Genomic DNA, 15,597 nt, shown 5'->3' on the forward strand with positions numbered 1-15,597 from the left:
CCATTTAGGAAAGAAAATTTAATTTTTAAAATTTGTAAAATTTAAATTTGAATGTATCCTCACTCTCACTTGAATCCCAAAATGTTTACTGGGAAGGCAAGAAGTAATTAAGGTTACAGCCATCAACCTGAGAATGGCACCTAATGCTGGTTATTCCTTCGGAAATCCATCAGCAACTGAATGTAATTCATCATTAAGTTTCTATGGAAGTGTAAAAAAAAGGCGGAAAGCAGCTGATGTAGAGCACCACTGAGAATCATTTAAAAAAAAAAAAGCATAAGAAAAATCATTCTGTGACACCAGGGAAGCCCAAGTGATCAAAAGAAAATCACAAAATCTATTCACTACATTTTATACACTTTACTCATGAGATCCTTGGACCACTCAGAACTTTTAAGTTCAGAATGTGAGGTGAAAGAGAAGCACTGCTGGAGGCAAGGCCATCAGTGCTCCTAACATTACAGTTACCATAAGGGAGAGGGGAGAAAAACTCTACATATAAAATTATCTGTGCATGGGTAACACAAGCCATCTAGGTAGGGCAGACCACCTACAACTTTTGGAAGCGTCATGGGACAGAGGTATAACCATGTTAAAAGATGCCCCTGCATTACAGAGCATCCACCGTACACAGAACACAGTGAGGGGGGACTCTTCCTCCCACATGTCCTCCAGGCACCCTCCTCTCATCAGAGAAGTGCAGGTTATGCTTTTGCAAGATTTTGTGTAAAATCCTTACAATTTCTTTAATTTAGGTACTTAAAAAAAAGGCACACTTTAATCAGGTGGGAAATTAATTTATATGAAAAAATTCCTAAACAATGGAAGATTAAGAAATATTACATACTAACTGCCCCTGACTCAACAAAGCTGTTAAATAAGAATTTAAACTAAAAATTAGCAGCTGAATGTCTCAAATCTTATTATAAAATCTACAAATTTTACATATCTATATCTATATCTATATTCTTACGGGGCTTCCCTTGCAGTTCAGTCAGTAAAGAATCTGCCTACAATGCAGGAGACCTGGGTTCAATCCCTGGATCAGGAAGATCCACTGGAGAAGGAAATGGCAGCCCATTCTAGTATTCTTGCCTGGAGAATGCCATGGACAGAGGAGCCTGGCAGGTTATAGTCCATGGGGTTGCAAGAATTGGACATGACTTAGCGACTTAAACCAATACCTCATATATTCTTATATGGGGCTTCCCTGGGGGCTCAGATGGTAAAGAATCCTCCTGCAATGTGGGAGACCTGGGTTCAATCCCTGGGTTGGGAAGATACTCTGGAGAAGGGAATGGCTACCCACTCCAGTATTCTTGCCTGTAGAACTCTATGGACAGAGAGGCCTAGCAGGCTACAATCCATGGGGTTGCAAAGAGTTGGATACAACTGAGCAACTTTCACTTTCACAAATTATACAGATACAATTATGTAAAAAACAAGCTTAGAACTCACCTGAACTTGCTTAAAAACATGCAAAAATGCTGGTACCTTCTTATGTTATTTATCAAAGAACAAAAAAAACAAGAAAGAAAGAAAATCATCCCCTAGAAAAAACATTAAGGCTTTCCAAGAAGACCCAAAAAACATTAATAGGAACTCTTAAAAAAAAAAAGTAATAGACTTACATCCCGCAAAAACAACTGTTCCAAATATGTTATCTTCTACTGAGAAAACCACATTTGTTCCACTACTTGCAGAAGCAGAAATATTGCGAATCTTGATTGCAACATTTTCCCCATCAAGATGGATAAGGGGACAATGTGTACTGCCAATCTGTGCTGATAACACTCTTTCTTGAGTCACACAACAGACTGTTATATCCGAGCCTGCAAGTACCACTCTGTCTTGAGGAAAAACCTCAGTCTGAGAATCAGGAGGCCCTAGAAAGAGCAAAAGGAATTATAAATACTTTAAAAGTCTTTTACATAAATTAGCCCAGTGTACATAAACCACAGTTAGGTACTTTGAAATAATGGTGACTTTAAAGAAAAAGTACACCCTCCAGGTTTCAAAGGAGCAAGACATACACAAGAAATAAAAATGTGTGTGGTTTTATTTACTTATGATGGGGTGATAGTAGGGGAGTGGAAGGGATTGCAGATCAATGTATAAGGTTACAGGTTAATATTAGTATCTAAGGAGTCTAAAGGTTGATATTAAGCAGGTTTATATCTACCATGTGAAAAATCCACACCAGAAAGAGGTGCACATTAAATAATTCCACTTCTTTGAAATTACTCTATGTGTTTAGATCAGATGTCTTACTTTCCACTAGCCTACATATATGGTTAAGTATTCCACATCCTAAAAAGCACTTAAAAAAAAAAAAAAAGCCCAACTCTCTATATGTTAATGGAAGCCACCCCTTTGTTTTTATTTTCCTAAGTAGCCAATTTTAGAAAAGTATCTCTAGTCTCCTTTCTACCTACTCATTCTTTAATCTCCTGCAATCTGGCTTGTACTCTGATACTTACTAAAATGGTTCTGTGGCCCAGCTGCTCAATCAAATGGCCACTTCTTAGTAATCTTTCCTTCAACTTCCATTGCATCTGGTATGTTGCCTAAAGTCTTCCTTTTCAAAATTCCCCTCTCTCTTGGGGTATAGACTACTGACTTTTGCTACTCTTAACCCTCTGGCTGCTACTTGCTTTGCTGGCCTCTTTCTTCCATCATCCCTCCTCATACCAGCTTCTAAGGGATCTATCCTTGGTCTTCATGCCCCTTTCCTTATGTTAACCTCCAAGATTTAAAAAATTTCACATGACGTATATTAATGATTCTCAAATACATAGTTGACCCTTGAACGATACAGGTTTGAACTGCCTGGGTTCACTTACACATGGATTTTTTTCAATAGTTAATATGACAGGATTTGTGGTTGGTTGAACCTTTGGGTGTGAAACCACAGATATGGGGGTTCCACGGGTGCAGAGGTCAACTATAAATTATATATGGGCTATCCACTACACGGAGGGTCAGAGCCCCTAACCCCCAGTTGTTCAGGGATCAACTAGATAACTCCAGTTCCAACTAATCACCTGGATGCTGAACCTGTATTCCCAACCGACAATAAGAAATTGCTCCCAGACACTTCACAGCTACCTCAAACTCAACACTCAACACATTAAAATGAAATTTATCTATCCTGCCCAGTTTGTTCATATTGTTCTGTCTCACTGGACAGAATCACCAGATACCCAGATGCCCAAAGCAATAGCCTTTTTTGGCTCTGTTTTTCCCCTACCAAATACACAGTCACTAATTCTGTCTTTTCAGTGTTTTCATACCTCTCCCCCTTTTTATTTCTAAACCCAGGTATCCTACTTTATACTTGTCTCTTGCTGAACTAGAAGATTCTTATTAATCTGCTTGCTCCTAGTCCCTCCTTCCTCTGGCCATTTCTCAATATTGTCACTAGAGTGAATAATGCACAATGATCACTAGCCTTTTTAAGGACTTCATTTTACTGTCAACAGTATTCCAGGCCCTTTCTCACACTGCCAACACTATACTTGCATATGAGTTTTGGTCAATGTACAGATGATTCAGGGTTATCTTGCAGATTCCCACGTTCTCTGCAATAACTCTGCAGCTCACAGGGGCCTGCTCTATGGGCAAGAAATTGGGAGCTAATTTTTAAAAATATGGACTTGATATCATTATATAAAAATCTTAAGTGTTCTTTAATGCTGATTCAAACTGATTTTTAAACGTGGACATTTATCCAATCCCTCAGAATGTTCTATTAAAAAAACAAGATTTCTGAAGCCTCAGAGTTTTTGAATCAAAATGTTCTGGGATGGAAGACTTGGAAGATCCCTAGGTGACCCTTGTGCACCCAAATGGGGTTCTGAGAACTAAAAGCTTAAACTCAGTCCTACCCTTAAACAAGACTAATCTAATTCATCTGAAACAAAAATTTTTTAATATGCACTTACAGGAGATGTTCTTCAGTAGGCTCCAGCCACTCCACTCTTTGCGACCAGAGAACTGAGGATCGTCAATGTAGCATCTAATCCCCACATGGTGAATGGCACACTCCAGCGGCATGTCTGAAGTCCAGTTCCAATGATGAACTGTATCTCTGCCATTCAGAGCGGTGCTGTAGGTCACCTACAAAGTAAACACAAACACAAAACTCTATGTTCAAGTAGTATGTTCTGCTTTCCTTTAGGGTTAAAAAACAGACTGTATACAATTTCCAGCAAAGTAAGTAAAACTGTATTACTTAAAAGTAAGTAAACCTGTATTACAAAATAAGTAAAACTATAACATATTAAGGAGAGTTGGAGTAACAATAACTATGATTCACTTATGTTTATCTCCTCAACTTGAGGGCCTACTTCTTTTTATACTGATGTTAATATTAAAAAACACTCAATATACTTCATGAGAAGTACTAGGTTATCCTGGAAATGCACAGTGCAGGTAAGGTGCTAAACTGGTAGCCTGCCTAAAAGTTATTTGAAGATATATTAGGCACTCAAATCCCCTTCCAAATTTTGTTCTACCAAAGGCCTATTCTTCACCATGGCTGAAGAATGGAGACTAACCCTTTGTAAAAGTGAAACAGAATTCCTCTGAATTTAATAACCCTAGGAGGAACTAAGAATGGGGAATACCATACTAAAAACAGGGAGACTGAGAACTATGCATTCTAAAGGCTGGGACACTCCTCCCTTCCTCCCCTACTCAGCACCCAGAATACTGACAGCGAAGTACATATTCACTAGGTTAAGAGTCTAAACAAATTTTTCTAAGGAGCATATGAGCAAGTCAAGATAAAAACCTAAAATAATATTAAGATTTTTACAGTTTGACAGTCCATCCTAAGCAAGTACCATGAAGCACTAGTCAACAATTCCCACCCAGGCAAAAATAAGTTCCAGTTAGACTTGCTTTATTTTTTAAGATTTTCACTTAAATAAGAGCAGCAATCAGAATGATCAGAAAGTGAGAAAAAGTTACAATATGAAAGTCAAAGATCAAAATAAAGAAAAAAGCAGCTTGAAAAAACAGACTGCATAGAAAGAAAAATTAAAAAATTGAAATCTGATATCCTCAAAGAAGAGATACTGCATCTATGAAAGAACATGATAAAAATGTTTTTTAAAAGGACTAAGAATAAAAATGGGATCTCTTGTATATTAAAAAGTATAGTAATAAAAACTTCAAAAGCACAAGATAAAGTTTAGGAAAAATTGCTCAGAAAATAAAATACTGATGCTAAGAATGCTAAGTAGTCTTAAAATACTGATGTAAGAATGCTAAGAGAATTAGAGAAAAGGTTAAAAAGGTCCAGTCTCTAAAGAACAGAAATTCTAAGGAAAAAAAGAGAAAACAGGAAATCAAAGACAAAATATGAAAATGTCCCCAAGTTCACAGGCATGTGTTTTCAGGGGCCTAATGAATGTCCACTGCAGCAGATGAAGATAAATCCATAATAAGAAACAAATAGAACAATGGCTTCAAAATCTTGAGAAAACTTCCCAACCTAGAATTCTATACCCAGCTAATCTAGCAATCATGACTGAATACATAAAATGACATTGTTAGAAATGTCAAGTCTCAATGTTTTTACCAAGTAGCACTTTACATTCCTACCAGAAGGGTATGAAAATTTCAATTGTTCTGGATCTTTTCAATATTTGGAATTGACAGTCTTTTAAATTTTGTTGACAGCTAATTTAAATTTTTTTAATAAAATATATTTGCAAGCTACCTGCAGTTAGCAGGGCATCAACAATAAATAGCAAATAAATTTAAGCTTCCACCAAAATGAGAAAGTAAGATGAAGACAAGGAATTCAGGAAAAAGAGTCCATCATAAGAAAAATAAAAAAGGAATCTTCTGGATGAGGATGAACCATAGCTTTCTAACAAATGTGTTGAAACACATAGAGGTTTGTCCTGAATGGGTTACCAGCACGCTCAGGTATTAATCTCTTTGAACCAAGGATTGGCTACTACAAGTGGAGGCTTCTGGAGTTTCTGAGAAACCCCTGGCCACAAGAATACTTAGCTATTTATCACATTCTGTGCTTTACAAATATTGGCAGCATGCATGTGAACTCTTACATGTCAAAGGTTGGGAAGTAAGTCAGAAGGCCCTCAGAGAGATTTATTCACAAAGGCAAAACTGATAAAATATTAATATGCTTGAACATTTTGACAAACTTATACAAGCTAGAAAGAATTTAGAATTGAATTAATGAAGCAGACAAGTAAAACTAAAAGCATAAGACAATATGAAAAGATGTACCCTCTCCAAAAATGGAAAAGTAAGAACAGTATACAGTACTTGGTTCAGTTATGAATAGTGTTTATATAATCATAACACAAATAATGATTACTGGCCTACCAAAAATTATAACAGAATGATATTGGAAAAACAGGAAGTGGAAAGAAAACATGAGCACACGTATAAGTGCATATGCATGGGAGAGTGTGTCTGTGGCTGGGAAGTGAGACAGGATTCAATTCTTATCTTTCATTGTGGGAAGTTAATAAAACAGTGCTTAAAACTTAAAAAAAAAAAAGGAAGAGTAACATAAGTGTGCTAACTGGAAAAATGGAGACAAATAATAAATGAATCAGCTAAAAGAACTGAAATGCATTGTTTACAGGCGAGAAAAACAAGAGGAGGAAAGGGGGATGCATAACTCCCAGGTGTCATGCACATTCTGGTCTGTGCAGAGCACAGCTTCCACAGCTGCTTGTGAGACTGTGGGCAGAAATCTTCAAGTTGTAAATGAAACACTACAAAAGAAACTTATAAATGAAGCATTTGTATTAGTAGTGTTTTATGATCTTTAGTGATCTTTAAACTATTACAAAATAATAGCATTATAATCTGTCATAAAATGACTGATTACAAGCAATTCTGCCTTAAATACTAATCCTAACAATATAATTACAAATAAAAAATGTCACATTTTACTATGCAAAGGAATAACATTTTAAAATTAATTTGTTCTATTGCTATTTTTCTTGCTTCTTGCTATTCTTCTTCAAAGATCATATTCCCCAAAGTAGGGAATTACTATTTTGACATTGCTATCTCGTTAGGCATCTTGTGGCAGTGAGGTACACAACCTTAGAATAATATCTCCATTCATTTCTGCCTGATTTCACTTACATATCAAACAGTATCCCTCTTATTCTAGCATCCCTAAGTTAGGGGAAAAAACACCTATTCCCTCAAAGGAAGTAATGACAGTGAAGAGCTGTTAAGTAGCTTTATAAACATCATATCATTTACAGTAGCAAATATTAGCACTACTTTACAAATAAGAAAAAGGTTTTGAGAAGTCATCCTAAGCTGGTAATTAGTAACCCAGAATACAACTGTTAGGCCATAATAAAAAGCTACACAACACAATTTTAAAGAAGTCATAGTTCTAAGACAACAATGCTAGATGAAATCAAAGTTGGCTGCAAATCTGACATTAAAATTGAAGAAAAGAAAGAGCATTTTAGATTGAGGTAATTAGAATGGGCTTCAAAATAAGGATTTGACCTGGGTCATGAAATGTGTATTCAGTTTACACAGGTGAAAAGGAGAGGGAGGGCATCTTAGATGAAGATAACAATACTGATAATGTAATATAAACTTTACTGGTTAACGGAGAGCACAGACTCTGCAATCAACTGTCAGCTGGGGTCTGAGTTCTGGCTCCTTCACTCAACGTCTTCCTGAGACTATATCTGAATCTGTAAAATGGGGATGATACTGACAGTGCCTCCCCCAGAGGCCTGTTGTAAAGATGCAAATGATTAACATATAGACAGCTTTCACATCAATGTCAGGAACACCAGAAGCACTGGATACATGATAACCACAATTATGGCTACTGTCATTTCAACCTATGTAATACATAGGTTGTCTACAAGGAAAAATAAGATCGTGACTGTGACATACAGAATAATCTTATTTATTATCTGTACTATCTTACCTATAAACTTAGGCAAAAAAATTGCAAAATCATGGTTTTCTAATTCTTAAGTCTATGCTGCTGCTAAGTCATGTCAGTCGTGTCCGACTCTGTGCGACCCCATAGAGGGCAGCCCAACAGGCTCCTCTGTCCCTGGGATTCTCCAGGCAAGAATACTGGAGTGGGTTGCCATTTCCTTCTCCAATGCATGAAAGTGAAAAATGAAAGTGAAGTTGCTCAGTCACATCTGACTCTTAGTGACCCCATGGACTGTAGCCTACCAGGCTCCTCCGTCCATGGGATTCTCCAGGCAAGGGTACTGGAGTGGGGTGCCATTGCCTTCTCTTAAGCCTATAACTAGGCATATATCAAGTGCATTAAAGAGGAAAAGGAAAAAGGGAATTCCCACATACTAGCTGTCAACCTGTTTTACTACTATGTCTCACTATGCCTCAGACAAAGAACAAACTGAAGACAGACCATAAAGTAACTATTCATAACCAGTATTAAAAAAAAGCATGTGCTACTAATATAAGAATGTCATTTTGGATTGAGATAAATTCAAACTTACAGATTTATGCAAAATCTCTCAACAATTACTATGTCTAAATATGTTTCAAAACATTTATGTTTATATTTATGTTAGATAATTTATAATAATAAGTAAATGAAATTATATGTACGTTTTTATTCCATTTATGCAAAAACATGCATATAAAAAGGCTAGACAGGAATACACAAATATATTGTTTACTATATTCAAGTGGCAGAATCATGGATTAAACTTCCCTTAGTTTCCTAAACTTCCTGTAATTGTTACACATTATTTCATTAATTTAGTGATTTTTTTTATAGTCATAGCATACAGTCTTTAATGAACTCCAAAGGGATATCTGATCTACTTCTTTAATAACCAAAAGGTTCACTTCAAAATTTAAAAAAATTATTCAGTTTCTTTAGTGTCATAGGAAAAAATCTATTTTTGTTTAAACTTACTAATTTTATAATTTCCATATTCTTTTTACGTAGAACTTTAATTTCCCAGATGACATTTGAGTAACGTGGAAAAACAGAACCTTTGTCATTCCACTTTAGGTGTAACGTAGAAGTTGAGAAATCAGCAGACAAATTCAAGATCTCTGGAGTTTCTGGAATTAAGGCTTAAAAAAGGAAACAAAAGATAAAATTTATTAAAAGAAGTAATGTTCTTCATATTGTAATTCCATTAATCAACTAATTTTAAACTCTATTCCTTCTTGATCCAAAAATAATTAAGGAGTAAAGCAAGTTCTTATACCTGGTACTGAAAAGAGAATAAATAAATATATGTATTTATTTGTACAAGCAGCTCCCAGTGATTCATCAGCCAAATCTGAGGAAATTATTTACCAGCCAGATGTTTCAAATCCATAACACAAACAGCAACTGGGTTCCCACAACACTCTGGTGTCACTGGGTCTGGGATCTCCAAACAGGCAACATCAGAGGGAAGTGAAAGAGCTCCCGCTGCATGGACTGTGTCAAGCTGGCCTTGGCAAAGCCCTCCATCTGCGCGCTCTGCTCCCTCCCACTCATCTGCAATGCCAGCCCCCACACTAGGGAAGGCACCCACTTCCGGACGCAGTGAGCCGGCACTGGCACACTGTTGTTGCTAAGTTGCGTCTGACTGTTAGCGACCCCAGAGCCCACCAGGCTCCTCCGTCCATGGCATTTCCCAGGCAAGGATGCAGGAGTGGGTTCCCATTTCCCTCTCCAGGCGATCTTCCCAACCCAGGGATCGAACCCAAGTCTCCTGCATTGGTAGGCAGATTCTTTACCGCTGGGACACCAGGGAAGCCCACAACGGACACAGGCAGCAGTAAAGAGCAGCAGGATGGTGCTAATGAGATGAGGAAGCCAATGGGATTCCATGCAGATCTAAGAAGCACTGGGCAGGATGTGGGAAGTCCTTCAGAAAGGTTAGTTTGCAGTGGTGGGCAAAAGGCCTGTAGGGAGCTGAGAACGAGATAAGGTGACCCAGTAGGAGACAGCCAGGCTATGGTAATAAGGATACGGCTCAGGATGTCATATATGGAAAAGAAAGGACAAATCTAACGGACATTTCAAAGAAATGAAGGATTAGTATTAGTAAGACATGAAAACATCTAAAATTTCCTCAAGTCACCAGCCCAGAAAGTAAGAAGAAAGGCAAAAGGAACCATGGACCATTGTGAAGAGAGGAGGGAGCCAGGCCATGGCTAAGTGTCAGGAGGAAGAGACCATCACTGAAGCAGGGAGCAGACAGTAAGAACGGGGGCCAGGGAGAGCACGCACGCAGACTCAAGAGGAACTCAGCGAGTGCAGCTCAAGAAATGAACCTAACACACAGATACAGAGCCGCCAAAGCCGGAGAGCTAGTGACCCAGTCACACTTCCAAGAAGCCAGAGAACCCAGCAAGAATCCTGAGAGCAACACATGTGGAAGCAGCAGAAGGCAGAGGAAATCTGGGATCGCTAGGATCAAAAGAAATGGGCTGTCTTCCGGGTCCAAGAAAAACAGAGTTCAGAAGGTACAGAAGTTCAGAAGGTCTGAGAAAAGACCACTGATGGTGGTGAGGGTACCATCAATTCTAAGAAACAATGCTGGCAGGGCAATTGGCTCTGAACCTGCATTACAAAAGATAAAGAGAAAAACCATGCTCAACGATAGGGCCTCTCACAGGGAGAAAACTGGTACACTAAAAAAGAAAGAAAAAAAAGCAGAAAGAATAAGGAATTCTTAAAAATCTCCAAGTCTTTGTACCTACAAGGGATGAGTATCATATGGAAAAACTTAGGGGGTCAGTGGAAAACACACACGGTATGAGCCTGTTCTATAAAATTCAGGCTTTCTAGTAGGGAGGGCTCTTTCTTGCCTGTGCCCTCCTCAAATGACAGTTGAGGTGAAGGCAAGTTCAAAATCACTGCAGACGGTGACTGCAGCGATGAAATTAAAAGATGCTTGCTTGTTGGAAGAAAAGCTATGACAAACCTAGACAGCATATATATTAAAAAACAGAGACATCACTTTGCTGACAAAGGTCTGTATAGTCAAAACCATGGTTTTTCCAGTAGTCATGTACAGATGAGAGCAGGACCATTAGAAAGGCAAGTGCGGAGGGACTGACACTTTCAAACAACAGTCCTGGAGAAGACTCTTGAAGAGTCCCTTGGACAGCAAGGAGAGCAAACCAGTCAATCCTAAAGGAAATCAACCCTGAATATTCACTGGAAGCACCAATGCTGAAGCTGAAGTTCCAACATTTTGGCCACCTGATGTGAAGAGCTGACTCACTGGAAAAGACCCTGATGCTGGAAAAAATTGAGGGCAGGAAGAGAAAGGGGCAACAGAGGATGAGATGGTAGGATGGCATGACCGACTCAATGGACATGAATCTAAGTGAACCCTCAGATAGTAAAGGACAGGCATGCAGCAGTCCATGGGGTCATAAAGAGTTAGACATAACTTAGCAACTGAACTACAACTGTTATAATAGCTCCATAAGGACAGTGGAAGATTCTTTATAGAAGTTTAAGTGGGAAACCGCTTTTAAAAAGAAGGAGCAAATGAGGAGCAACAAGCTGATTCAGAGCCAGAAAGGGGCAAGTTCAAGGTGGCAGGGTAACCACAGAGAGCAGAGGCTGCCAAGAACTTGGGTCTGTCAAATGTTTCAAGAAGTCACAACGTAGTAACTTAAAATTATGCAACATGAGAATATTTTATTAAGGCAACACTCATCTATTAAAATGCTTCCCTCTCTGAAAAGTACACATAATTAACATTTTATCAAAATAGCAGTAGCCTACTCTTCAAAACCTAAGTCATATCTAATATTTCAAGCGAAAAACAGAAGCAGTCGTAACTACAAGTGAAAAGATTAAACACACTTCTTTTCATTTCATAGTAAATTTCTTCATCATGCACCTGGAAAGCTCCCCTAGGCGCCCATGAACTGTCATCTGCCCTTCTCTCCAGCTAAAATGCACTTGAGGACAATGTTAACTTGTTTTCTAGAAACTAGAAACTTTTCAGCTAGAAAAAAATATCATCAGTGTTATTTGTGATGCTGGCGTATCTTTGCCCATAACCTCCATGTCCCTTCCGCCTTAGGACATCAGACCTGGGAGCTTTCCCAGGTCTTTCTGAAAGGATCCACAGTATTTATTCAGCCTCAGACAGATCCAAATTTTTATTTTAAGAAGATTAAGAGATTAAAAATCTTACAAAGACTTATTTTTGTCCTTGTCCTTGTCAATTAGAAATATACTGTACGTGCTAAGTCACTTCAATTGTGTCCAACTCTTTGCGACCCTATGAACTGTAGACTGCCAGGCTCTCTGTCCATGGGGATTCTCCAGGCAAGTATATTGGAGTGGGTTGCCATGCCCTCCTCCAGGGGATCTTCCTGACCCAGGGATCAAACACGCATCTCTTCTGTCTCCTGCATTGGGAGGCAGGCTCTTTACCACTGGTGCCACTTGGGAAGCCCAGAAGTTTATTAGATATATGTATATATGTTAAATTTCTTCTTTGCTCTGTATGTATACTTTTGAAAGGATCTTAAGATCTGGAGAAAACTTAATTTCTCATAGTTTTATTTAGTAGCAAATTGCCAAAGTACCCAAATCTTCTGATGTACAGCTCCACACCATTTCACAGCATCTCTTGCACATGATAGATGTTCAAAGGTTTACTGATGGACCCGTCTCCCTCTCTTATATTCATGTAATTTGCTATTTGTTTTCTTGAGTAGTGGTAGTAATAACTTAGCACTGGGATACTGTTTATCTAATATTCTAATCATGATCAGAACCATTATTATTAAAAATGCTATCTGGCTCAGTGGTAAAGGACACGCTTGCCAATGTAGGAGATGTGGGTTTGATCCCTGGGTCGGGAAGGTCCCCTGGAGGAGGAAATGGCAACCCATTCCAGTATGAATATAGCCTGGGAAATCCCAGGGACAGAGGAGCTGGCAGACTGCAGGGTACAAAGATTCAGACATGACTGAAGCGACTCAGCATGCACAATAAACTTCTAATTGACAAGGACAAGCACAAAAATAAGTCTTTGCGAGATTTTTAATCTCTTAATAACCCTTTGTAAGATTTGGTCTGTTAATCAAATGTTACCTAGGGTCTGCCCTGATTTGCCTTTCTAACACTATTATCTTCAAGTAGTTTTCCAGATGGAATGCTCTTACTCCCTACTAAAAAAGCAGACAACACAAACTGGCTCTTTGACAGAGTCCTGGGGAAATTTTTTAAAATCTGGAATAAGATTAAGTTAGATTCCTCATACCTCACTACAAAATAATTCCAGATGGATGAAAGATTTAAGCATGATAACAAAACCAAAATCCCCCAAATATCATGAGATTCTATTATATAAAAATGAAAACTTGTGGTGTGAAAAACACCACAAAGTTTAAATTTGGGGAAATATTTATGGAAAAAGATTTATAATAAATAGAACATAATTGATAATCATACTATATGGAGAGCTCTTGTGAACTGAGAAGGAAATATGAAATTTCAACATGAGAGAAAATTTACAAAGGACACAAATAGTTCAGAAAAAGAATAAAAATGACAGATAATTTTTTAAAAGTAAACACAGAAATATAAAAACAATAATGCTGTAATTTGGGGGGTCATCAGAATGCAGTGGCCAAACTAAGAGAGAAGGACAATATGCGTAGTCCTGGCCAGGATGCAGACAAGCAGGCGTGCTCTAATATGATGTCTGTGAGAATGCAAAAAGATTCAAAATTTTGGAGGAACAACTGGTAATGGATATCAAGAGTCATAAAAAGGAAATGTTTCTAACACAGAATTCCCAATTCTACGAATTTAGCTTAGGAAAATCATCACACAAATTCAGCAATGTAGATGTGCAAAAAATGTTCATTAAAGCATTGGAAGTAATATTGAAAAACTACAAGTAAAAATCTCAACGATAATAACCACTGACAATCCCAAACTCCCTAACTATCCCTTCCTGCTACCCTTCCCACCTGGTCTGGAACTGGTATGCACACAGTACTATATTTCAAATGGATAACTAATAAGGACCTACTGTCCATATAATCAAAGCTATGGTTTTTCCAGTAGCCAGGTATGAAAGTGAGAGTTGGACTATAAAGAAGACTGAGTGCCAAAGAATTGATGCTTTTGAACTGTGGTGCCAGAGAAGACTCTTCAGAGTCCCTTGCACAGCAAGATCAAACCAGTCAATCCTAAAGGAAATCATCCCTGAATATTCATTTGAAGGACTGAGGGTGAAGTTGAAACTCCAATACTTTGGCCACCTGATGGGAAGAGCTGACTCACTGGAAAAGACCCTGATGCTAGGAAAGATTGAGGATGCAGGAGAAGGGGGTGGTAGAGGATGGGATGGCTGGATGGCACCACCAACTCAATGGACCTGAGTTTGAGCAAACTCTGGGAGATAGTGAAGGACAAGGAAGCCTGGAGTGCTGGAGTCCATGGGGTCATGAAGAGTTGGACAGGACTTAAGTGACTGAACAATAATGGTAACTGTATAGAACAGGGAACTCTGCTCAGTATTATGTAACAACCTAAATGGGAAAAGAATTTGAAAAGAACAGATACATGTTATGTATAAATTGGGGGAAAAAAAGACACCAATCTAGTTCAGTTTTACAAGGCTTCTATTTAAAACAAGAAAATGAGGCTTCCCTAGTGGCTCAGATGGTAAAGAATCTGCCAGCAATACAGGGGATCTGGGTTCAATCTCTGGGTCAGGAAGATCCCTTGGAGAAGGGAATGTCTACCCATTCCAGTATTTTTGCCTAGAGAATTCCATGGACAGAGGATCTTGGTGGTCTTTAGTCCACGGGGTTGCAGAGTCAGACGCAACTGACTAACACACACACATACACATTTGATTACAATAAATAGTATAATAAGCTAAAAAATAAAATATAACTTGCTAAAAATAAAATACAATTTGCTAAAAATAAAATCAATAACAAAGTAATTATGGTACCTCCATTCAATGGAATACTATGCAACCTAAAAAAATGGAGATTTACATAATGTCTTGAAAATCTATATGTTCTGGTAAGCCTATTATAAAGTAATATAAACTTTATTGTTTATATATATATATATACATACACACACACAGAGAAAATACATATAATTAATGCTATTTAACAGAATACAAGTATTAACAATATTTCTCTGCAGGTACTGGCATCATGGCTGATCTATACAAAATAATCTCACATGGATCTCACGTACAACTACAGAAAGAAAATAACAAACATGGCTCTTCTCTCTTTTATTTTGAAGACAGCCTTAAATAGCACTTACCCCAGACTAGCCAGAAAATGAGAGAAAATGAGACAGCTTCTAAATTCCTGGACAGCATGCTTGCTATTATCCTTTAAAAATCTGTGCTATCTCAGACACAGACCACTCCAAACATGCATTCTGTCTGTAAATCTGGACAGATCACTTATATTTTCTTTCCCTTGCTTCAGCGTAAGTCATTCTTGTAAGACTCACTGTGATATCATTATGATGCCATCCCATAATAGTTGTCATAAGGCAACACACTTGTTTAGCGAACCATTAAAAGAATCCAGACAACTAAGGTTTTTAAGATCCTA

General features: G+C 38.0%; 1 protein-coding gene across 3 annotated transcripts in view; it reads right to left on the minus strand.

The window, feature by feature from the left end:
- Window positions 1-15,597, minus strand: part of LIFR (LIF receptor subunit alpha) — a 74,413-nt gene that overhangs the window by 30,714 nt on the left and 28,102 nt on the right. For all 3 annotated transcript variants that reach the window (XM_065905778.1, XM_065905779.1, XM_065905780.1), the window contains 3 exons: window positions 8,936-9,099; window positions 3,945-4,119; window positions 1,632-1,886 (listed from right to left, as the gene is read on the minus strand). In XM_065905778.1, coding sequence (XP_065761850.1) covers window positions 1,632-1,886; window positions 3,945-4,119; window positions 8,936-9,099 — 594 coding nt within the window. The remainder of the gene's footprint in view (window positions 1-1,631; window positions 1,887-3,944; window positions 4,120-8,935; window positions 9,100-15,597) is intronic.

This window comes from Muntiacus reevesi, chromosome 14 (genome assembly GCF_963930625.1).
Source record: "Muntiacus reevesi chromosome 14, mMunRee1.1, whole genome shotgun sequence".
NCBI lineage: Eukaryota > Metazoa > Chordata > Mammalia > Artiodactyla > Cervidae > Muntiacus > Muntiacus reevesi.